At 46.2% G+C, this 25,015-nt stretch overlaps 1 protein-coding gene across 7 annotated transcripts in view; it reads right to left on the reverse strand.

Annotated features, from left to right (window-relative positions):
• Positions 1–1,696: 1,696 nt before the first annotated feature.
• Positions 1,697–25,015, reverse strand: part of SNRK (SNF related kinase) — a 151,334-nt gene continuing 128,015 nt past the window's right edge. For 6 of the 7 annotated variants that reach the window (XM_079934514.1, XM_079934518.1, XM_079934516.1 and 3 more), the window contains 4 exons: positions 23,336–23,477; positions 19,008–19,220; positions 16,476–16,610; positions 8,210–12,032 (listed from right to left, as the gene is read on the reverse strand). In XM_079934514.1, the coding sequence (XP_079790640.1) occupies positions 10,808–12,032; positions 16,476–16,610; positions 19,008–19,220; positions 23,336–23,477 (1,715 nt within the window). In that variant the 3' untranslated portion in view covers positions 8,210–10,807. Of the gene's footprint in view, positions 3,925–8,045; positions 8,174–8,209; positions 12,033–16,475; positions 16,611–19,007; positions 19,221–23,335; positions 23,478–25,015 lie in introns of those variants that run through there. The other variant, XR_013830213.1, reaches the window with a different exon arrangement.

The following is a 25,015-nucleotide window of genomic DNA, read 5'->3' on the forward strand; positions in this document are numbered from 1 at the left end:
GATTCCGGCCGCGGGAGAGCCCTCCTCTCGTCGTCCCTAGCCCGCCTTCCCCCGTGGAGTGGACAAGAGCTGCAGGCACTGCCTACCTGGAGCAGGTGAGGCAGGAGCCCAAGCCCGGGTAAGAAAAGGTGCATAAAGTGATGGCGCCAGCAGGAGGCTGAGGCAGCAGTGTCTCCAGACCGAGCAGGGAGCGGGCGGCCGGGAACCCGGTCTCCTGTGCACACAGCCCGCCCTGGTTCTCAGGGCGCATGAGGCCTTGCCCACACCGCAGTGACCCCAGGTCTTTGGACCCAAGCCCGGTCACCAGACGGCTCTCGAGGAGCTGCTGCGTGGGCAGGTCCCCAGAGAAGAGCCTCAGCACCTGGGGAGAGCCGGAGACAGGTGATGCCCCCATTCCTGCACGAGCCCCATCCCGCTGGCCCTGCTGGGAGGGTCCCAGCGAGACGAGGCGTGTGCAGCCGCAGAGGTGGCCCTCACTGGGCGTGACGCTCTCTGGGGCAGAACCAGGCCGCAGCGCCGCTCCTTGCCTGCCGTGGCCTCTCCCCTGACTACCACCCTCCCTCAAGCCATGAAATACAGACTGTCACTGCGTCCACAGATTGCCAGTGCGCCCTGGCCCAATTCACTTCTCAGCCCAACTATCCCCTCTCACGCCACCAGCATGACATTCAGTTCTGGGCCACTGACAGTCACTGGGCCTCCAGGGGCAGAGGCTGGGCCCGTGCCCCCCACACAGGCGCCCCCTTGCTCTCTATGGTCAGCCTGGTGGGCCTGCTGCAGGCGGGGGGGCAGGCAGTGGACCCTTCTCTCCCCCCTGGTGGCCACACTGACTCACTCCCCACCAGCGGCTCCAGAGCTCAGACGTGAGAACAAATCTTTATGCTGCTGACTTCTGGGAGGAAACTAGAAGCAAATGGTTAGGGATACCCAGCCCTACAGTGAAGCCGGAGGCCACTTCCCTCCTTGATATGCCCTCTGGGCCTCAGTTTCCTCCTATTGTCCCTATTTTATAGATGAGAAAACTGAGGCACAGGGGGCTTCAGGGAATTCACAGCAGCGTGGCCCACATCTGCCAGGACGGTGCTTGCAGCCTGTACCAGGCCCTCGGCCCCAGCTCTCTCTCAGCCCTGACCCTGGAGCTCCTGCCCTCCTTCCAGCAGGAAACTAGCAACAAGAAGATGGAAGACCAAAGGCCACAGAACAAGAACCCTGGGATCCAGACTCTTCCTGACCCAGTTTAACCCACGGCCCTGCAAGGACAGCCCCCGGCACCGGGCAAGCAGCAGGTAACGGCGAGTTTCTTGCCGGTCAGCCGAGTCCGAGGACTGCCCTCCGTGCCCCGCCCGAAGGTGGCCTGAAGAGAGGGGACCTGACAGAAGTGGAGCCACCAGCACCTTCCAGGGCCACCAGGGACTGGAGGAAAGACATGACCCCTCTGCTGGGGCAGCTGTGTCCTCAGGACTCTCCAGCCTGGGAGCACCCTTGCGTCACCACCACGAGGGGCCACAGCCTCTGCAGAGAAAGGAAGGCGCTTCCCCGCGTCCTGACACGAGGCCCGTCTGTGGTCGCTGGTGTCTGTACAAGCAGGCACCCGGGAAGGCTATGGGACGCTCCTCCTCCCAGCCTCCTAAGAGTCAAAGTTAGGAGGTCTTGCGAGCTAGCTGGGGCCCCAGCCAAGCCCTGCACTGGGTGGGCAGTGAGGCTGGCATCAGCAAGTGGGCCTCAGAGAGTGGCCGCAGACCCCAAGAGAGAACCACCTGCACCCTGTTCACTGCAGATGCTCGGGTGCCGCCACCCAGGCCTGAGGAACGGGGTTCTGGCAGCTTGGCCTGGAGCTCCACGTCTTTGAGGATGCCTGCAGTGGACGCTGCCACACGCTGCACGCTCTGGAGTGTGAGAACTGAGGGGAGCAGAGGCCCTGCCGGTTTCTCCCCAGGAGGGGCCGCAGAGCCAGCCTCCTCCCCTGCTGCCTTGTCACCAAGGTGCCAGGTGGGGGCCCCCATGGTCTGGCAGGGATCTGGAGCAACAAGCACCTCCCTCGCACTGGATAGGCACCCCTGGGCCTGAACAGGACCTGGGGCAGAGGAGCAACGGGGCGCAGGACCAAAGAGACCTTCCAGTTCCAACACCCGGCGCTGGCATGCCCCACGACCCTTTGAAAGCCCCTGGGATACCTGGGCAGGTCAGAGGCAGAGCCGCCACCACTCAGGAGGGAGGGGACGCCAGGCTTCTTGCTACCTGGTCTGTGAGCCTCACGTGATCAACTAACGTAAAAGAGATACGATGGCGTTTTCCCTTGAGCTTGTGGCACAGATCACGCAGATGACACGTGGCCTCGTCTCTGGACCTTTCTGGCGGCTGGTGAACTCCCTCGGGGGACGGGGAGGACACGGCACAAAGCATCGGGATCACGTGGCTCCTTCCGCTACCCACTGTCTTCTCCTGTGCACAGCCGAGAGCACCGCGGCCCAGGCAGGAGGACACGGGAAGGGCACAGCGGGTGAGCCCAGGTCTGCTGACCCCCGCCCCGGCAGGTGTCCAACAGGCCCAAGGTGTGAAGGCAGTCATCTGCTCAGGACCAGGAAAATCATCAACGTGCCGAACAAAGGACCAGAGGGCAACTCAGTAGTGCAGACACAGATCCACGCTGCCCTTTACACAGCTGTCTGGCTCAAAAACAGGAAACAAATGTTTCCACGCTAAGGGAGGCTTAGAGCCACTTACAGTGATCTCTGCCCCTCCCATCCCAGAACACAAGGCCGAACACTGGCACCGCAGATGGAGTCAGCTAAATAAACGGGGAGACCAAGCGAGGTACCAACAACTGCCTTCCAGGACCCGCCCGACTGCCCGCCAGCCGGGGCGCCCTGCCTGTGCCCTGGACGAGCAGCCCCTGGCATTTGGGCCACAACTGAAGGAAGGATGCAGGTAGGGATCTGCGTTAATAACCTGAACCGACCCAGTGATGTGCTGACTCCCACCTGAACCGTGTGCCCACTGGTCCAGGTATTTGCTGTGCTTCCTACACAAACACGCTGAAGGTACCGACTCCTTAACACACCACAGGCATCCCGGGGCCGAGAGACGCTTCTTCCTCGGTCCTAATCTGCTCCCAGACAGTGGGTCCCAGGGAAGCTTCGGCACGCTGGAACCCCTTGGGACATGTTGTGAGACCAGGTCTCAGCCCCTGATCCAAATGCCTTCCCATCACGAGGTGCAATGAGCTGCCCGACATGGTCTCATCTGTGTGTCCGCATCCCTCAGGACCAGGGATTTGGAATTTGGAAATTCTTTGGAAATTCTCACAGAATTTGGAATTCTTTCAGGTATTAGAAAGGTAACAAGATGCACAGACATCTGTTATGTAAGAGCTCCAGTGTGGTTTAAAGTGAACCCACAGCCTAGTGCTTTAATACTGCTTTGCCCAGCCCTCTGGAAGGTCAGAGGTCATCCACTGTCTCCCCTCGCCGCATGCAGCCGGGCAACCTGAGGGGTGGGCTCTGGGGTGGGGTCAGCGCCGTGCCTGTGGGCAGGCCCTGTACCCTTCTGAGCCCCACAGCCCGCCTACCGGTCCCTTCCCGCGGGGCGCTCTCAGAGTACCGCCCACACACTCACCATCACCGCGGCCACCTCACTGCCGACACTTCTCAGAGAGGCCTCCTCAGGACCTGCTTCCACCTCTCGTTCTCCTCTGCCTCAGAGCTGTCTCTGCTGCTCAGAGACCACAGCCTCAGTGAGCAGTTCTTGGGCTCACCTGTCGCTCTCCCGCTCGGTGGCCTCCACTCCTTGTCTCCCTGATGCCTCCTCTCAGCCCCACACTTGAGGCGGCCCCTGGGCTTCTGTCTCTGGCCTCGGCTGCTCTCTCTGGGCCTCTGCTCTCGCCAAAGCCTCCCATCCTCGTGGCTGAGATCACCTCCTTCATACCTGCAGAATACAGAGCTAACCCCTCGGCCAGGTGCATAACCTGCAGGGCCCAGTGCATCCCCCTTTTCCAAAGTTTCAGGAATTTCAAGACAACAAACTAAGAGCAGTGTTAAGCAAGAGAGGGCCCTTCTAAGCGGGGGCCCTGAGTGACAGTGGGATGCTGAGTCTGTCTCCTTTCCACCCTAACCCTGATGTTCCACCTGGCAACAATCTTTCTAGCCATGCCCCGCAGTCCTCCAGTTCTTCCAGTCTTCCAGTCCAGAAACCCTGGAGTCCCTGTGACCCTTCTCTCCCAGCAGTCCACGCCTGTCTCCTGTGGCTCACAGGGACCGATGACCCGATCCTACCCAGCTCAATTCTCTGCCTCCTGCACTCTCCCTCCCTCCCCTGGCTCACCTGTCTTGGAACTCTCCTGGCCCTCACAGCAGTGCCCTGTGACCCGTCACCACCTCTGATGGTCATCTGGTGCTAATTTAAATCCCTGTTTCTTCCCCAAGGGCATTATGAACTCACAAGGACCAAGGTTCTGTGTTTTCCCTCTTCTTGACTTTCCAACACGTAACGCTTTGCTGGGAGAGAGGTGTTCGGGAGTCGGGGATCCTCAAAAACACAAATGACTCTCTAGCAGTCACAGTGTGCTTGGCTTCCGTCAGCTCAGGAAAGGCTAGATCCCATTTCCCCTTCTCAACGATCCCTCGCCAGATCCAGAAGCCTGAGGAACCCAATCCCTGCTGGACTTCGGGGCAAAGGGGTAGCCTGAGGTCTGGCATATCCTGCTGCACAAGGAGTGAGCAAGAACTGGAATCTGCCGTCTTTGACTGAGAGCGATCGCTACATGTGCGTGAGAAAACTACCTGGAGCTGGAGAAGGAAGCCCCCCCGGAAAGCAGTAGACTGACCAACGCTTAGAACTTACACAAAGCTGAGAACAGTTCACGCTCCCACCAGCCAGAGTGGAAAGAGTTCGGTAGAGTGCTTAGAAGGGTACCGCTTCAGTGGTGGGCCAAATTAGCCCTGAAGACTGCTCTGGATCTGTCCTAACATACTTTAAAAGCAAGACCCAAAAAGATCCAACTGATTCCAAGTAACCCTATGCCAAAACGAAACCCAGCACTTTTTACATGAATACAAAATCCAGCACTCAACAATGTGAAATTCACGGTGTCCAGCACTGCAATAAAAAAACTGTCAAGCTAGAATTCTATACCCAATGAAAACAGCCTTCACAAATGAAGTAAAAATACCTTTTCAGACAAGCAAAAGCTGTCAGAATATAGTCAGCAGACCTGCACTATAAAAAATTTTAAGTTCTACAGGCAGAAGGAAAATACCAAAATGTGGATCTATACAAGGAAATGAAGAGTGACAGAAATGATAAAGATGTTGGTAATATAAGACTATTTCCATGTTTCCTCTCTTAAAAAGAAAACTACCTAAAACAAAACTGTGTACGCATATGTAAAAATAAAATGATTGACAACAGTACAAAGAAGAGAAGGAAGAAAATGGAAGTATGTAGTTGTAAGGTTACGTTCTATAAAAAAATAAGAGGCACACAGCCAATAAAAAGTGCTTAGTTAAACCAAGAGAAGTTACTAAAAGAGGGAAAAAGAAACAAAGAACAGATGAAACAAGTAGAAGCAATTAGAAAGAAGGTGGATTTAAACTCAACCATGTTGATAATTCCACTAAATGTAATTGGTCTAAGTACTCCAAATAAAAGGGTTTGCAGACCGGACAAAAAAGCAAAACCCAACTACATGCTGCCTACAAAAAAACAAACAAAAAAACCAAACTCCTATTTTAAATATAAAGATACAGATAGGTTAGAAGTAAAATACACTCCCGCAAGTCAAAAAGAGTTAGAATGGCTGTATCAGTATCACACCAAGTAGACTTCAGGACAAAAAATAATTTACTAGGTATAAAGAGCAACATTTCATAATGATGAAAGGGATCAATTCATCACGAAGACTTAACAATCTAACAACAGAACTTCAAATTTCATAAAGTGAAACTGATAGAACTGAAAGGAGAAATAGGCAAATCCATAACTACAGCTGGATTTCAGCACTTCTCTCTCAGTATTTATATAATGAGACAGAAAATCAGTAAGGATACAGAAGACTTGAATACCATTATCAATCAACTTAATTATTGACATGTATAAAACATACAGAACACTTTACCAGCAAGAGCACTTCTCAAGCACTCACATAAACATTCACCAAGATAGGCCATTAGCTGGGCCATAAAACAAATTTCAGTAAGCTTAAAAAGATTTAAATTACACAAAGCAGGGGCTTCCCTGGTGGCACAGTGGTTAAGAATCCGTCTGCCAATGCAGGGGACACAGGTTTGAGCCCTGGCCCAGGAAGATCCCACCTGCCGCGGAGCAACTAAGCCCGGGTGCCACAACTACTGAGCCTGCACTCTAGAACCCATGTGCCACAACTGCTGAGCCCGCGTGCCACAACTACCGAAGCCTGTGCGCCTAGAGCCCATGCTCCACAATAAGAGAAGCCACTGCAATGAGAAGCCCGCACACTGCAACAAACAGTAGAGCCCCCTCACCGCAACCAGAGAAAGCCCACACACAACAATGAAGACCCAATGCAGCCAAAAATAAAAATAAATAAAATATACTAAAAAAAATAAAAATTACACAAAGCATGATTTCTGAACAAACTAGAAATTAGTAACAGAAACTTATGTGGAAAATCTTCAAATGCTTGGAAATTCATCATCTTTCAAAACATAGCATGATTTAGCTTTTAGAAGGATCACTCACAATGCTGAATGGAAAACAGATGAGAGAGACAAGAGGCAAAAGTGATGAAACCCTTTAAGAGGCATTTTATAGTTGACCAGATAAGTGATGATGATGTTCATGGACCAGAATGTCAGGAGTGGAGGCAATGAGGTGTCAATATTTGAATGGTGAATAAGATGTGCTCATGGATTGGATGCTGGGATCAAAGAGTGAGGGTTGACACCAAGATTTTTGACTTGTGCAAAACAAATGAAGGTTTCGAGTTGTCAGTTATGAGATGGGGAACATTAGTAGGGTAAGGATTTGAGGGGGATTATGAGTTTGGGACTTGTACAAATTGAGGTGCTTATCAGACACATCCGAATAGAGAAATCAAATAGGTAGTTGGAATCTGGTGTTCCTGGGAGACATGGGCTAAGTATATTTCGGGCTTCTATCAGCACATGGATGTTAAGGATCAAGAGACTGTGTGTAGATACAGAAAGGATCTAGAATCGAATCCTGCAGTATTCCAAGTTTAGTGGTTGGGAGAACGTGGAGCTAGTGGACTGAAGAGCAGCAAGGCAGAAGTAGAGTCCTGAACAACGTGAAGTTTGCAAGGAAGAGTGATCAACTCAACAAATGCTAACGTGGGACTGGAAGTGACCACTGGATTAGTGTTTGTCTGGCTTAGGCTGGGCTGGGAGTTGAGGGGAAAGGGAGAATGTGCCAACAGGTACAAGGTTTCTTTTGGGGTTTATGGTAATGGTTGCACAACTCTGTCAATATACTAAAACCCATTGAATTGTACGATATAAATCAGTGAATTATGCGGTATGTGGATTACACCTGAAAGCTGTTTCTAAAAATTGACCACTGGATTGAGCACATGGAGATCACTGCTGACCTTGAGCAAAGCAGTTTTGGTGGGGTGACAGCAGCAGTGCCTGACTGGAAGGCTTCAGAGAGAGGTGAGGAGAGGAATAGAAAAATGTGGCAACAGCTAGAGAGAAAACAAAATATTTGAGGGAATAAAATCATGTCTGTTTTGTTTGCTGTTAGGAATAATCTAGTAGAGAGGCAAAGATTGACAGTGCAAAGGGAAGAAGAGAATGACAAAGTCCTCAGGTCTGTCTCACTTAACACCTGTAAAGTCTTCAGGGGCAAGTGAAGGGACTTACCTGGAGTCACACGACCGGGAGGAAAAGCAGGGCATGTGGATACATACGAAGGTGGGAAAGAAGAAGTGGGAGCTTGGGGGCAGTTCTAACTGCTTCGGTTTACTTACTGAGAGCGTGGTGACTGGCTGAGTGAGGAAAGCAGATAATTGGGGAAATAAAGTTTAATTAATGGGCAGTCCTGGGACCCACCTGAGACTTATGGTCACGAGTTTAAAGTGAGAACAGTCACGACTGCATTTTTTCAGTCACATCTGGTGGTGCAGGTGCGCACACGGCACGTAGAACTTCGGTCTAACCCAGGCCGGGACTATACAGAGCTGTGTTCATAAGAAGAAACAAGATATGCGACACAGTTTATATTGCTGAACACCGATATGCCACTTTATTATCTGGACTTTTTTTTTTCCCATTTGTCACATACCTGTCAATGTTTACACAATGAGGAGTATCAACCAGCAGTGGAAGCAACCGACCAAATCAGCTGATAATTCTGTACCCTCTTAACACACATCAATTCTTACTTGGAAGGGACATCTTTGAGTCAGTCTCACGGCTATCCTTAAAATCAGTGTCAAGATTGTCACAACTTTAAATACAGATAGAACTGCCAGAAGTACATCATTTTATATATATATATATGTATATATATGTATATATATATACACACATACAGAAAAATACAAGACTAATTGTTTTTCCACAATATTTAATTTACACACTACTGTAACTCTATGCAACTTCTGAAGACAGGTTAAGGGGTACAAGAAACTGTTTAGAGCAAGTAAGTCATTTGGTCCAATATTATCTTAATGTAATGGTTATTTGCTCCCTCCCTTTTATGTGATGACATACTATGACATACAACACATGCACAATCATTCACTTATGAACAAATGAGTAAGACGCCACTCAGACTAACATCTGTATACCCAGAGGGTCAACCAACCACACACAACTAGTAAGGCTATGATACAGCTATGCAGCATAAATGGTCAACACTGCTGATCCTAAAAGTGAGCACCATATATACATTTGAATATAAAAAACCACTGAAAACCAAACACATATGGGTTAGTTAAAAGGTGCCATTCCAAGGCTATAATCACAGGAAAAAGTATTTACATTACTTGGAAAACAGCTGCAACAAAGAGTTTATTGCCAATGCCCTTTATAAACTTCTCTCCTACGTTTAATACAGATGTTACGCTCACCATCTATGTGAACCACACATCTTATTTCTGGCCCTTTATAAGATCCCTGCTCAAGAATTTCAAGCAAATATGTTCTATGGCTTCACCCACACACCTATCCTCATAGCTCTCAATTATAAATATCACAATGAACTAGAGCTGTAGCTTAAAACGTATCTAGCCTAGGTCTAGAAAGTAAAATAAGTATTTTGACTATCATCTTTACTTAGTTTAGTAAGTATACTGTGAAATTCAGAGTTCTGAGTAAAACATATGAATCCTAAAGGAGCAGAGTCAGTGTGTACTTGGAGAAACCGTGACCAATGGAATGCTGTCCTTTGGTGCTCTGCCCACTCTATGGACCAGGCAACTGTCACTGCAGAGACACGACAGGAGGCTGATGAGTGTGGGAAGGCCCTGGGGCCCAGCCACATCCTATCACCAATGTCCCTAAGTGTTGCTTTTAAGACCTCCTGGGCACAGCATGAAAAAGTAGCATCTGGTCCCCTTCCAAAATGATACTGTGTCCTACAAGATAAAAGCCACGAAAGATGATTATCTGGTCAAAAGTAGTCTTTGTACAGGAATAGTTTAAAGCAAAAGTTCTTTGATTATTGTTTTTGCAGGAAGGCAAAGTGAAAAACACTTCCAGCAAAAAAAAAAAACAAAAAACAAAGCAGGCTTTGTGCATTTTTGCTTGCTTTATGTGTGAATTCTTACCCTTTTATGTATACTTTTTAATCAGCCAATTTTCATAGGTAGCTGAGCTAAAAGACGTAAAAGAATGGAAGTTAACAAAAGAGACAACCTAATTATCAAACTCCTAAAAATCATATGCCAATAATCTTTTTTTTTAATTTATGGGGTTTTGACTTTGCCAACATCTGGGTACACCTTTGCTTCTATATTAGGCCCTATAGTTTCTTCTATCTATGTGGTTATAAAGGAACTCTGGGGTGTGCCCTCCAGGAAGGAATTAACACCAAGCATCGTTTTGTTCTGTTAGACAGACACACACTCTGTAAGTAGAGTTAAGACATCATCAGTTCACTTTATCACATTACAAAATGAGATTGTCTGCTTGTGATTTACCTCTACGGGGAAGCTGCCTTATAAATCTAAGTACTTGATCTCACCTATTACAAAACAAGAAAATCTTTTTCAGTTAAATTTTAAGAGCCCAAACTGTTTTCACACTAGAGCTTAAGACAAACAGGTGTGGGTATGTTGAAATCATGGTTTTAAGGTTGTCAGTGCAGACGCTCACTGTACTCTGCACAGGCCCTGGCATCTGGGGGCGCGCGGCACGCTCGCGGGCTCTAGGCCTGATGGCATCACAACGTTATTGCTTTGGTTCTGCCTCAGACACCAGAGTGTGCCTCAGATCACGGAGGTTCCATGTCACAGAAGGTCGGAGCAGGAATTTAGGTTTTTCACAAGGAAAATCATTTTTTCTCTCTCTAGGTTAAGTGCAGAACATCAAATTTCTAAGTGCTCCATTTATATTAGGTTCCAAATATACATTTTAATTTAATCCTGATCATCCACATTAAAATTATAAATGTAAAAATTACACAAGACTTTTCGGCTGGAAAAAAAAAGGAGTGTCTAGCAGCATGCACAAAGACCATGCATTTGTCAAGTCGTCAGGCGAACAAATGAAAAAGTAATAAATAATTGCCCGCTTTAAAAGAGGAAAACCGAAAAGGGACCAGTGAAGTGAGCCGGTCTTCGCCGCTCTGAGCAGGAAGCGCACCGAGGTCAGATGACGTGGCAGCAGCTGGCCTGGCTGGAGGCGCACAGCAGCCCCTCCTTGGGGTTCCGCTGGATGTTCACAGAGATGGTCTTTTCGCACAGAGGTAGCTGGAGCACGTTGTTTTTCAGATTCTTGCTCTTTATCCGGTCCAACTCCACGGTGGTGTTCGCCACGTGGTCGGAGAAGAACTTCATGCCGCCCACCGCTGGGGCGGGCGCCGCACCGCCTGCGGAGCCGATGCACATCTTCCAGGCGGACTTCTCCTGGACCTTCACGCTGGAGAATGACAGGCTGCCCTGCGGGTCGATAATGTACTTGGCGCTCCCGTGCAGCTGGGAGCCGAGGCAGAGGCCCATGAGTTTGAGGCTCTCCACCAGCTCCCCGGCGCCGCGCGCCGCCAGCTGCGTGGACGTGGAGGAGCCGGGGCCGGCGCAGCGGCGGGCACTGCCTGACGTGCCGCCCGGGGCGCCGCCCGACCCCCCCGCGGGGCCGCCCCCGCCAGCGCTGTGCTCGCTGGGGCTGGCCTTGTCCGCGCCCCCACCGCCGCGGCTCGGCTTGCTCTGGCCGCCGCCGTCGCCCTCGCTGCCCGGGGGCCCCTCGCTGCTGTCCCGGCGGTGCCAGGAGTAGGTGAAGCCACTGTCTTTATCCAGGCGCCGGCGGCTCTCCGAGTCGTCGTCGCTGGTCTCCGAGCTGCTGCAGCTGGAGCCGCGGCCCTGACTTTTCCTGCGGTGGTAGCGTTTGTGGACCGTCCCCGGGGAAGCAATGTTCATCTTCAAGCGGCTCAGCTTGGGAGGCAGGTTCTCATCCATGTCGAACTCGTCGTCCGACTCCCCCTCCTCGAATATCTGGTTGAGGACCGGGGCGCTCTTCCTGGACGTCAGGCGGTTGGTCACGGACGGCTTGCGGCGCAGAACCACCTGTGTTGAGAGGGACATGGGCTTCTTGTCCTCCTCGTCTTCCTCTTCGTCTTCCTCCACCCGAAACAGACACTTCCGCCCACTGGCTGCGGGTTTCAGGCCGGCGGGTGGCCCCGTGGACAGCGCGGGCCCGGCCAACTCGGGGAGGTCGTCTTTCTTAGCCGAGTCACAGAGGCCTTTGCTCCTGTGGCCGTTGAGAACACTGTCGGCAGCCCGAGCAGGAGACTGAGGGACAGTCGCGTGGGACAAAGGAGTGGCCGTGAGGTCATCCTCAAGGTCCTGGGGCACGTCAATTTTGGTTGGCCATGACTGCCTATGTAACAGATTGGAAAAAAAAAAAAGAAAAGCTATGTAATGGTACACAGACTTTACCCAAGTACCTTAAATAAAACTTACTGGGACAAAATACACAGGCTTTACAAAAAAAAAAAAGAAAACGAAAGAGAAGAAAAGACAGCGGCCTTGCAAACCCATTCAACATCCTGTAAACATCACAAGGACACTAGAAGGGCAAATGTTACTTTGAAATGTGGTTCAGTTTATGGCTTATTGGCCAAATGAAAACTTCATCACGGTTGTCAGAAAAGGGGGCAAACGTCTTTTCTATAGAAACGTTTTATACCACAAGAAAAACCTTTTTAGAAAGTACAAGGGAGTTATCACCAAAGCAAAAACACAGGTTTTGCTCCTTCCGGTCTTAAGATCACAACCTTTGAAGGTATATTACACTGCTAATAAATTCACCTGAAATTTCCAGTCCTCCAGATTTTACTGGATGGTGTTAATAGTTGGTGTTTACAAAAACAAATGGAAATAGTTTACTGCATTTAAATATGATACTGGAGAGGAAAGTCAGTGAATACTGGTATACATAAATCTCTTCTTCACCAATTAAAATATGCACCCTCTAAATACTTTTTTTTTTTTTTTTGCGGTACGCGGGCCTCTCACTGTTGTGGCCTCTCCCGTTGCGGAGCACAGGCTCCAGACGCGCAGGCTCAGCGGCCATGGCTCACGGGCCCAGCCCCTCCGCGGCATGTGGGATCTTCCCAGACCGGGGCACGAACCTGTGTCCCCTGCATCGGCAGGCGTCCTCAACCACTGCGCCACCAGGGAAGCCCAATACATACATTTTTAAATGACGACACAGGAGTCCTGCATAGCAAAATCCACTGTTATTTAAGCTTTGATTCTATCCCTTCATCCAGAGTCACCCAAGTAGTAAGAACACTGCTTGGTAGCCCAAGGAAGACTTTTGAAAGTGAGTTCTCCAGCCTGTTTTGAATAAACACCTTGAATTCTCAACTGCCCTCTCTGCTCAGGGGAACAGTAGACGCCAGTGACACTGAAAACAGCCACTGGTACGCTGACACTTCCATGTCACACCACTTACGTTATCCTGGACATAAAAGCCAATTTAAATCTATAGCCTTAAAAAACCCATAGGAGTTTACAGCAGACCTCCTTCCCCCAATTCGGAGCCTCCTCCTCTCTCTCAAGGATGGAGTGGGTCCGTTTGCTGGTCACTGCTTGGTAGTTTACAGAAGCTGGGTGTTCAATGATTCTGAGGTCAAGCAGCGTCTCTGGACAAGTCCTCTGTCCTCACAACACAACTGTACCAACTCCAGATGAGCCTCGGGGCCCTAGGAAACGGCACACAACATTTCTTTCAGGCTGCTCCTCAGAGAGCAGCCACCCGAAAGGTCACCCTGGCAAACGCTGGGGTCCCTGTAGCGGGAGGCAGGTGCAGACAGTGCGTCTGACCCACCAGGGCGGCAGCCAGTCCACCCGAGGGGGGCAGGGCACAGATGTGCCGGAGGCGCTTCTCTCCCCACCAACCCCAAGAGAAAGCCAAAACCACCCTCAGAACCCACCCCCAGAAACCAGATGGTTACTAAGCGCTGCAGCTGCACCACACACGCTATCTCCACTTCTGAACCAATGGCTCTTATTTACATGAGTAAATCAGATTGTTAAGCAGCTCATGTTTATTAAGAACATATCTGGCCCCAACGCTGTGCTAGACTTAATGAGCACAACACTGTAAGAAGATCACGGCTTATCTTAACGAAAGATAAGAAAGACTGCTAACAAGAACTATAAAGGAGTCACACTGACAGCACAGTTCACACTGAGAACTTACTAGGGCCAGCACTGTGGAGAGAGCCTGACAGCAATTCATTCATTTAATCCCACCACAATCCCATCCTCCCTTGACAGTGAAGAAATCAAAACACAGAGTGTAAGCAACCTGCCCAAGGCCACATGGGCTTGAAGACAGTGACATCTAGGCTGAGTTCAGTGGTTACTAAACCCCCAGAGCAGTGGCTTCACTCTGCAACCCAGGAAGCCCTCTGAATGACTGCCTATCGAATGGACGGCACCTTTGCAGTCAGGCCTCTGTGGTTTTCCTTACTTCCTAGTTTCTCTCTGGAAGGATGCGGGCACTGGTCCCACCCGTGTGGAGTTCAGCTCCCAGGACTTCACAAAGCTCTTCTAACAGAATACACGTGTTACCATCCCATGCTGGCAGGACCCAAAGAGCGTATCCGCTCTCTGGGGCTCGCTCTCCCTGACTTGACCTACCCATGCCCCACAAATGACTCTGCTGGTTAGACGCCAACCACGTTTCTGCACCCCAAGTCACTCTGACCCCAAGGCACACCCAGCAATGGAACCAAGTTAGGGTGCAGGGTTTTGACAACAAAGAGAAGGCAAGTAAGCAGACATCCACCACCTGCCAGTGGGCCCAGGGCCCCAGGAGGAGGACAGGCCCCGACAGCATCTCCACTCTGTAATCCCCAGGTGGGTAAAAGGAAAGTGCATGGAAGGCTCTGATATTTCTTTATAACTACTGTTGGCTTTGTAATTTCTATGATACAGTAAAACCAATTTAGTTCATTTACATATCTGCTCAACTTCAGATTGAGTTCCGATCTGTTCCCCTAAAAATAAAACAGTTCAATTCCAAATATTCCCTTCTCCAAAACACTGCAGTGGCTCCAGGCCTGGCGGCGCAGCATGTGGCGATGGCTCTGGAGCCACCCTTTCCCACCAGAGGGCTCGGGTCACGACTAGGTTGACCCTAACCCCTCACTGTCACTCTCCTGGTTTGTCCCATGTGCAAGGGTCCCCATGCTCCCTGGGGCCCAGTCTTCTTCCAAGCTGACACCAGACAGGGTGTCTAGTTTTCATTATGCAAGAATATGTCCAGGATATAGATGCAGTTACCAAATTCATCTTCCCATTAAACTACACTTCTAAATATTTAGTCTTTGGTCACCCGGGAATGTTTTCTTGTCTCTTCTCTGTTGCTCCATCCCAAGTAACAACCTACACATGGCAAGGTGACTGCAAGTAATTTAAAATCCAATGGTATTCTTCCTCTTTCAAGTAGTAATTACTGTTACATATTCACACGTATATGTTCATATAGCTATATACAAGTAGAGAATTATTTAGAACCAAGAGCATCCTTCTAGTTCTTTTAAATTTTTTTTAACTACTTATTTTATATTTATTTATTTAGGCTGCGTCGGGACTTAGTTGCAGCACACGGGATCTTCATTGCAGCATGTGGGATCTTTCGTTGCGGCGCGCAGGCTTCTCTCTAGTTGCAGCACACAGGCTCTGTAGTTATGGCATGCAGGTTCCAGAGCGTGTGGGCTCTGTAGTGTGCAGAACGCAGGCTCTCTAGTTGAGGAACGCGAGCTCAGTAGTTGTGGCGCACAGGTTTAGTTTCCCCACAGCACGTGGGACCTTAGATCCCCGACCAGGGATTGACCCTTATCCCCTGCATTGGAAGGCGGATTCTTTACCACTGGACCACCAGGGAAGTCCCTCCTTCTGTTTTTGAATCACTATAATTCCATGGATTACTTCATCTGAATAAAGATAAAGTCTAAATAAATTTTCATAATGGTGACAAAAAAAGTAACCCTTCCCAAGCTTTGATATTAAATGGAAAGCTAATATGGCAGAAGAAAAAGAGGAGAAGGAAGGCAGGGGGAGAAGAGGAGGGGGGCGGGGGGAAGGGGGAGAGTTGGGAAAGGAAGGGAAGGAAAACACAGGGGAGACGAGCGCACAGTCACTGCTTTACCAAAGGTGATGTGGTGGGGAAACGTTCTCAACAATGACAGCAAACACGTGAAGCCCAGTTCAAAGCACTTCACATATATTAATTCGTTTATCCATCACCACGACCCCAAGAGGTAAACAGGATTACTACTCCCACTTCACAGGAAGCTGAGTCAGAGAGAGGTTAAGTGACCTCCCAAGATCAAGCAGCTGACCAATCAACTAGCTGATGTGATGCCGAATCCCTGAAACCCTAAGACAGCATCGTGCCACAGACATGCTCTGTATGTCTTTTAAAATTATGTCCAATACTGAGGGAAAACCTGGCCTTGTTCCTAGAATGAAAAATTAAAGAAAATAACACATTTACACATGTCCGATCTGGAAGAGCTTAGTGAAAATAGCTGGCACGCTAGCCCGAGGCTGCGGCTTCTCCGCAGGTGCCTTTGTGGCCAAGCCAGCAACTGCAGCCCCTCGCTCCGCTAAGCCCGAGAGAGGAAGGCATCCCTGGTGACCAGGGAACCAGGACCCCCACTCACGTGGAGGGCCCACAGGTGGCCCCTCCAGCGAGGCTGTCACCACTCTTTACACTCCCACCCCACAGACTTAGGAAACATCAGAAAAAGTTCACTATTTCAAAACGTTAACTTACTAAAATCAGTGAAGATTTTTTTCTCACCTAAACTGGGCCTTGATGTTGCTAGGGCTTGCAGACCTGGTCTGTATTTCTTTCTCTTGCTTTTCCCTCAGGATCCTTTCGGCAAGCAAGAAGTAAGTGGCTGTGATGTGGTTATACCTGTTGGTTTCCAGGGCTCTGAGGAAGTAAGAGAGAGGGAGTATAAGCCACATTTGCAGGTTTGTTTTTTCACGAGCAGAACTGGATTTTTTTTTTTTTTAAGTACAAGCAAATAAAATCTAATGACCTGGAATCTTTAAAATTACGGGGAAAAAACAACCCAACACACACACACACAAATGAAAAAAAAACCTAGTAGATCATTCTTAAAATTCTAAGTCACAGCTTCATAAAAACATTCAATTAGTAAGAAAAACCCAAAATGCTGATGGCAGCTGAGCTGGATGTTGGTTTTAGATGCACAAAATAATGAAGTTTCCAAGAATGTACACATTATTCAAAAATTTAATGTGTGTCAGTGTTCATTTCCATTACACTGGTTTACTTGCTTCCAGCAGAACTATGAGTTATATGAATGTACACTGAAGCACTAGTATCAATCAGAAAAATTAGAAAAAGCTTTTATTTTTATACTCTTCGTATTTATTGGCATTTTCTGACATGAATGAATTATTAATACATTGAAAGCATGTCATTAGCCTCTTCTTTGAATAAAATCTACGCATTCCTTCATCCACCTCAAAAGTAATGCTCTCTGAGTCCGTCGTCTGGCCGGCGCTGTGCTGGAGCACACAGCCTGCCTGCCCTCCTGCAGCTGGCCAGTAGTGGGACACAGGAGGAATGCCACAGAGGATCCACAAGGCCCAGAAATATGTAATTATGCTTTTCAGGACCTTTCTGTAGTCAGCGAACATATGCAATGAACACTTCGGGAGGAAACGATACAGGAGTCTCTCCTCACAAAACGGACGGTGGGGCCTCAGCTAATGGGGGCAAGTGGGGCTGAATGAGAGGTCCTAAAGGAAGAGCCCGAGGTGAAATTCGGGGCCACAATGACTTCTCAGAGTGGTTTCCTCAGCTGAGCACAGGGTAGAGCTGCGGGCTTGTGTTAAGGGGACCAATAAATGTGTCTATGAACTCAGGAATCACCCTGCAGTGAGGAGCTTCTCGTATTGTGGGCAGCAAGAAAGACTTGCCCGAGACCAGCCGGGAGGACTCGGGCTCAGGGCATCACCTGAGGCATCACCTCTCCTTCTGGATTGATAATTGAATTCACATGAATTAAATAGTTCTATACTACACCACTGCATGCATTTATTCATTTAAAAATATTAAGCCAATTCAGGGCGATAAAAATAGCCTTTTTTATTCACTCAAAAGTGAAAAATCATTTTCCACATATTCCTAAAGTGAGTGTTGTCCTTGGCAGAAAGAACAAGTGTCCTGCACTTCTCTGTTTCTCTAGGTCAATCTGTGAAAACTGAGAATGCACTCAGAAACCTGAAGAAATTTGTACATAAACCAAAACGATGATTAGTTTTATAAACCCTTCTTTCCAGTGTACCCTAAAGATACATGTCCTTTATACAGACACCACCCTTCTCAGGGACCAGACCCTCAGGTGCCACGTGTGACAGTCTGCCACGCTGTAGAGGTAAGACCAGCCTGCAGCCTCCTCTCCCCCGAGGACAGGTACCTGGGTCAGATCACTCAGCCAGGCCAGAGTGGCCCGCCCGATGGGAACCTCTTTTTTGCCCCCCAGAGTACATCCTCTTTCCATCATATCCAACTATTTCATTCAATGGGTTAAATAACTTTTGACTCTTCATTTGTGGAAACGCTTCGTATTTTTACAGACAGGACCTCTTACAGAAATGAATATCATTGTTAAAGCCAACTGCATCTTTATATTATCCTTGATTCCCAACTTCTTAGGTTATAAAAAACTGTCTTTGGTTTTAAAAAATGTAACTAACAACTTGTGCATCTCGTGGGTTCCAGGTTACTGCAGCAAGGGCTCTAAAGAGCCAGACAGTAAATATTTTGAGTTTTGTAGGTAACATGGTCCATCTCGCAATGAGGCTGATAACTGCAGCACAATGCTGCCATGGACAACACGTAAACAAACGGGCTGAGCTGTGCGCCACTACAACTTTATTTACAAAAATGTGTGACTGGACGCATATAGCAGCCCTGATTTTGAGGAATTGTGGTGTCGCCCCCTTGAGCGTCCCTGCTTCCTTATGGGGACCAGAGGGAGACCCAAGAATTACGAGGATACAGCAATGGACAAGGCATGTACTGGGATATAAAACAGTCTATTCCAATCCACTTCTGTAAGAGGGGAGAAAGGCCACAGGACTCACTGTTCACTAGTACAAAAATAAAAACAAAAGACCAACAAAACCTATGAGCCAGGCACTGGGCCAGAAACTCTAGAGATAAATGACATAACCCCTGCCCACTGGCAACCCTATCCATTACACAGTGTCCACAAGCCCTGACACGTTAAGAAAAGAGCCCATCCCAAGAACCCTATGCCCACGGCCCCTGTACTGATGAGCGCCGACATACTCGACAATGGCATCCCGATCCGCTATGTCCCCGAGCACCATGCGCTGAATGATGCTGTTGTGCTCCTCTTCCGAGAGGTTTTTATATGACACGAGGGGGATGTTATACTTCGTGGCTGGGGAAGGGTCCACTCCCTGAAGCCAAGGATGGTTTTCAATCTCTTCTAAAGAGGCCCTTCTCTTGGGATCTCTCTGTAGCATCCTTGTGATCAGGCTGGAAAGGAAGGTAAGTCCATTGTTAAAGCAAACTGCTGTGAGGGATTAGTAATGGTGGGTTACTGTATTTAGCAGAATTGTTTCCTAAACTTACACCATCAATTTCATTACGTCCACTAGAGGTGATGGTGGGGCAGATGGGAATAAAGAAAGTGCCATCAGATTCATAAAATAAAAAATCACAACCACCAGATATACTGACAAGCCAAACACACAAATGCAGTTTCCTACCACCTACAAGTAACTCTAGGTACCAACATCTGTCCTTGAATTAACTGTGGCATGGTGGCGTACCCGAATCAGATACAACGATCAGCGACGACATACAGAATAGGGTGCATGAGCCAACTTCTGTTTCCGGAAGAATGAATGACCATCCTGATGAAAGCAACCAAAATGACATATATTTTTAGACAAATATTTTGTTTACAGGCATTGTGTTGGCAGGAAGGAAGGGAGGGAGGGCAGACAGAAACATGGACGGATGAACTACTCAGCAGGTAAAAACAGAGTAAAAGCAAGACTCTTAGGAGCAAATGACAAAGTTGGCCTTGGCCTGATTGTTTCTGCTTTTTTCTGTTTCCACACTGAGTACACGAAACAGAATATCACCAGAATATAACATGTACGGCCTACTGAAAGTGGGGGATGCAACTAGAACCCTTGCAAAGAACTGGGACCCCAGCTTCAGTGTGAAGATGAACGAGAAGAAACAAACCTACTGCTAAGATGTCAAGAGGGAAATCTGCTGCCTCAACAGTGCTGTGGAGGTGAGATGGGGGAATTTCTTCTAAGAACTTCTAACTACAAGCTGGTCCTCTCACAAGTTTGGGGTCCAAATTAATGATAGTATATCTGTATGGTACACATAGTGAAAAAGTTAATTTTAAGAGGTTTCAGGCTGGACGTGCCCATGGGCAACTAGTAGAAAAGCAAATGCAAACTGTTTCTCCAGGGAATGTAACTTAAAAGAACTGCCACATGATTTTATAAGAAATCTGACCTCGCAGTCGAAAACTACAAAGGAAACAAGGTACCACTGCAAGAACTAAAAGACACGATGGCAAAATCAGAATGCAAAGACATCAAATACATCTACTTCTACCAGTGAACACGATAAAAATAAATGGAATAAACTCTCCAGTTAAAAGACAATGCTCAGGGCTTCCCTGGTGGCGCAGTGGTTGAGAGTCCGCCTGCCGATGCAGGGGACACGGGTTCGTGCCCCGGTCCGGGAGGATCCCGCATGCCGCGGAGCGGCTGGGCCCGTGAGCCATGGCCGCTGAGCCTGCGCGTCCGGAGCCTGTGCTCCGCAACGGGAGAGGCCACAGCAGTGAGAGGCCCGCATACCGCAAAAAAAAAAAAAAAAAAAAAAAAAAAAAAAGACAATGCTCAGATGGGAGCATTGGTCAGATGGGATTAATCAAAAATCCAGCTCCCAACTGTTAAAAAAAGAAGTACCTAAAAACAAGCCAATAAAAGATTTAAAGTAAAAGAATGGAAACCTATATAGCACATAAATGCTAACCAAAAGACAACTGGAATGGTGAGCTAAAACTAGACAACATAGACTGACTTTAAAGCCCAAAGCATTATTAGAGAAAAATAGTGATACAGACGTTCAATTCACCAGCAAGACACAACAGTTTTCAACTTGTTTGGACCTAATAACATTCCCCCGAAACACCCAAAGCAAACACTGAGAGACTTTCAAGAATAAAAAAAATACATTTACAATGTTGTATTAATGGGGGTAATCACTATTTTTTTTTTTTGCCTATAATATACTTCCATGTAGTGGAAGAATATCTAAGTGATAGATCAAGCAGTCAAAAGACTCAGAAGTAATTTTAAACATCATAATAAACAAGCTCAGTCTTAAGGACTTATACAGAACTCTGACCCCAACAATTAGAAAACATACATTCTTTTCCACAACAAAAGGATTATTTACAAAAACTGACTCCATGCTAAGCCATAGGAAGCCTTACCAATTTTAAAAAAACTAGTAACATACAGACTATATTCTTGGATCACAATGCAATTAAGTTAGAAATGAATAAAAGTTAATTAGTAAAGCTACACATTTGGAAATTTAAAATACCCCTCTGAAAGTAATAGGTTAAATAAACCCATGGAACCTATAAAATAATCAGAACTGAATAACAAAAGGACTATTAATCAAAACTAATGGGACGCAGCTGAAATGGTACTAAGAGGCCATTTATAGCCTTAACTACTACCTTAGAAAAGGAAAATTTATTATCTGAAACCCCGCTTAAGAAAAAGAACCATTAGCCCATTAAGTAGGCAGAAGGAAATAATACAGACAAAAGAATATCAATAGCATAAAACAAAAAATATAATAGTAAATTAATAAAGACAAAAGATAGTTCTTTGAAAAAGGTTAAAATGAACAAACCTCATGTAAGACTGATCAAGACAAAAATAGAGAATGCAAAAATAGAGAAGGCAAAAAAATCAGTATGAGATGGAAAAAGGGCAACAACTCCACTAATTCATAGGCTTTAAAAATATAATTAGAGGGCTTCCCTGGTGGCGCAGTGGTTGAGAGTCTGTCTGCCGATGCAGGGGACACGGGTTCGTGCCCCGGTCCGGGAAGATCCCACATGCCACGGACTGGCTGGGCCTGTGAGCCATGGCCGCTGAGCCTGCGCGTCCGGAGCCTGTGCTCCGCAACGGGAGAGGCCACAACAGTAAGAGGCCTGCGTACCGCAAAATAAAAAATAAAATTAAAAAAAATAAAAAATAAAAATATAATTAGAGGATATTATAAATACTTGAGGCCAATAAATTTGAAAATTTAGGTAAAATGGACAAGCTCCTTAAGAAACAAAACTTACCAAAACTGACAGGAAAAAGGAAAAAGTAGGAAAAAGTAGAAACTGAATGGTCCTACGATTATCAAAGATAATCCCTCTAGGAGGGAGACACCAAGAAGAGGCTTCTAAAATATTAGAACCGTTCTTTATCTTAAGCTGCATAATGGGTTCATTTTATTACATACACATTTTATCCATTCTTTTGAATGATAAATGTCAATATAAAAATAAGTCACTCTGTTTTAGTTTTTTTCAGAAGGGGCTATGGAGATACTCCTTGAATTACAAACATCTAACATGCACACAACATACACCCCCAGAGAGCAGCCTGCTTCCTGGGGTAGAGAATAATAATAGTAAGGGTATAAGGGGGAGGAGGAGGAGGAGAGTCATCAATATTCATCTTGTGCTACTTATGTGCTAAAGACTGAGCTACAAGCTTTATATACATTAATTCATTTGATTTTCACAATAACCCTGTAAGGTATGTTCCACCATTCTCATATCATTAGTAAACTGAGAAACCAGTAGCTGAATCAGAGTTGGAATTCCTAAATTCTTAACTATGGCCTAAGATGGGGATCCACTTGGAGAAAAGGTTCCTCAAGCTCAGATTTCCTTCTTATCAGCTGATGGGAGAAACTAAAAACTTTATTAGTCTAGCAAAATCCTTTAAGTAGCTATCATCTCAGGTGACCTTATTTTAAAATATCACCACAATATCAAAGAAACACTGAACTTCCAACAGTTCTTTTACTCCATTATCAATTTATCACTACACATATCACAGTACTATATATATAGTACTTTAAATTCCCAGTAATCAGCTTGCGTATACTTCTTCCCATAGTCACATGAACCAAAACAGAGCTCTTCAGTCAACTGGGGAGAGAAGTAATGAATAAAATTATGAGGCATGCTATGTAAATCCCAAAATGGTGTGTTGATGGTCTATTTCAGGAAAGAAAATTCCCTAACTCTTCTCTGGAATGTCAAATAATTCCAGGTGCAAAAAGAGAAAGTAGTTCTTATGGTAATTCTTCAAGTGAAAGTAACCCACTTCTCCTGGAGGCTGAAGAGGCATAAAATGGGTTTCTTGAAAACTGGCATATGTGAAAAATAGACTAATACATTCCATACTCCAATATTAAATTTCAATCATATTCTATGGTTAACTCCCCAAAACATACTTAACAAGAGCAGAAATATTGGGTTCAAAAATTAAAATGAACAAAGATACCCACATACTTTTTTTTTTTCTTTTACTTACTCTTTACACCCTTTAGATACGTGGGATGGTACTGTATATTTGCAATCCATGATCATTGTCAATGTTTCACTGTCATTGGCCTCTTGAAATGGTGGCTGCCCACACACCAACATGAAAAGGATCACTCCCAGACTCCATATATCTACAAATCAAAGACATACTGTTAAATACTGAATTAGGTAGAAAACAAAAAGCACTCAGAGGAGTAAAAGTAGACTAACAAGATTTTATTTTGAGGAGTCAAAAAACCTTCTACAAACAAATGAAAACAAAACATGATGATCCAAAACCTATGTGATGCAGCAAAAGCAGTTCTAAGAGGGAAGTTTACAGCAATACAATCTTACCTCAGGAAACCAAAAAAAGCCCAAATAAACAACCTAATCTTACACCTAAAGCAACTAAAGCAACAAAACCCAAAGTTAGTAGAAGGAAAGAAAGCATAAAGATCAGAGCAGAAATAAAAGAAACAGGGATGACGAAACCAATAGTAAAGATCAATGAAATTAAAAGCTGTTTCTTTGAAAAGATAAACAAAACTGATAAACCTTTAGCCAGACTCATCAAGAAAAAAAGGGAGAGGGCTCAAATCAGTTAGAAATGAAAAAGGAAAAGTTACAACAGACACCACAAAAACACAAAGGATCATAAGAAACTATTAAAATCAACTGTATGCCAATAAAATGGACAACCTAGAAGAAATGGACAAATTCTTAGAAAGGTACAATCTTCCAAGATTGAACAAGGAAAAAACAGAAAATATGTATAGACCAATCACAAGTATTGAAATTGAAACTGTGATTAAAACCTCCCAACAAACAATAGTCCAGGACCAGACGGCTTCACAGGCAAATCCTATCAAGCATTTAGAGAAGTGTTAACACCTATCCTTCAGAAACTATTTCAAAATATTGCAGAGGAAGGAACAGTCCCAAACTCATTCTAAGCAACCACCATCACCCTGATACCAAAACCAGAAAAAGATACAACAAAAAAAGAAAATTACAGGCCAATATCACTGATGAACACAGACACAAAAAATCCTCAACAAAATACTAGTAAACTGAATCCAACAATACATTAAAAGGATACCCACACCATGATCAAGTGGGATTTATCCCAGAGGTGCAAGGATTTTTCAATATCCACAAGTCAGTGTGATACACCACATTAACAAACTGAAGAATAAAAACTAGATGATCATCTCAATAGCTGCAGAAGCTTTTCACAAAATTCAACACCCATTTATCATAAAAACTCTCCAGAAAGTGGGCATAGAGGGAACCTACCTCAACATAATAAAGGCTATATATGACAAACCCACAGCAAACATTCTCAACAGTGAAAAGCTGAAAGCATTTCCTCTAAGATCAGCAACAAGACAAGGATGTCCACCCTCACCACTTTTATTCAACATAGTTTTGGAAGTCCTAGCCATGGCAATCAGAGAAGAAAAAGAAATAAAGGGAATAAAATTTGGAAAAGAAGAAGTAAAACTGTCACTGTTTGCAGATGACATGATACTATACATAGAAAATCCTAAAGATGCTACCAGAAAACTACTAGAGCTAATCAATGAATCTGGTAAAGTTGCAAGATACTAAATTAACACAGAAATCTGCTGCATTTCTATACACTAACAACAAAAGAGCAGAAAGAGAAATTAAGGAAACAATCCCA

This window comes from Stenella coeruleoalba, assembly GCF_951394435.1.
Source record: "Stenella coeruleoalba genome assembly, chromosome: 10".
Classification (NCBI taxonomy): Eukaryota; Metazoa; Chordata; class Mammalia; order Artiodactyla; family Delphinidae; genus Stenella; species Stenella coeruleoalba.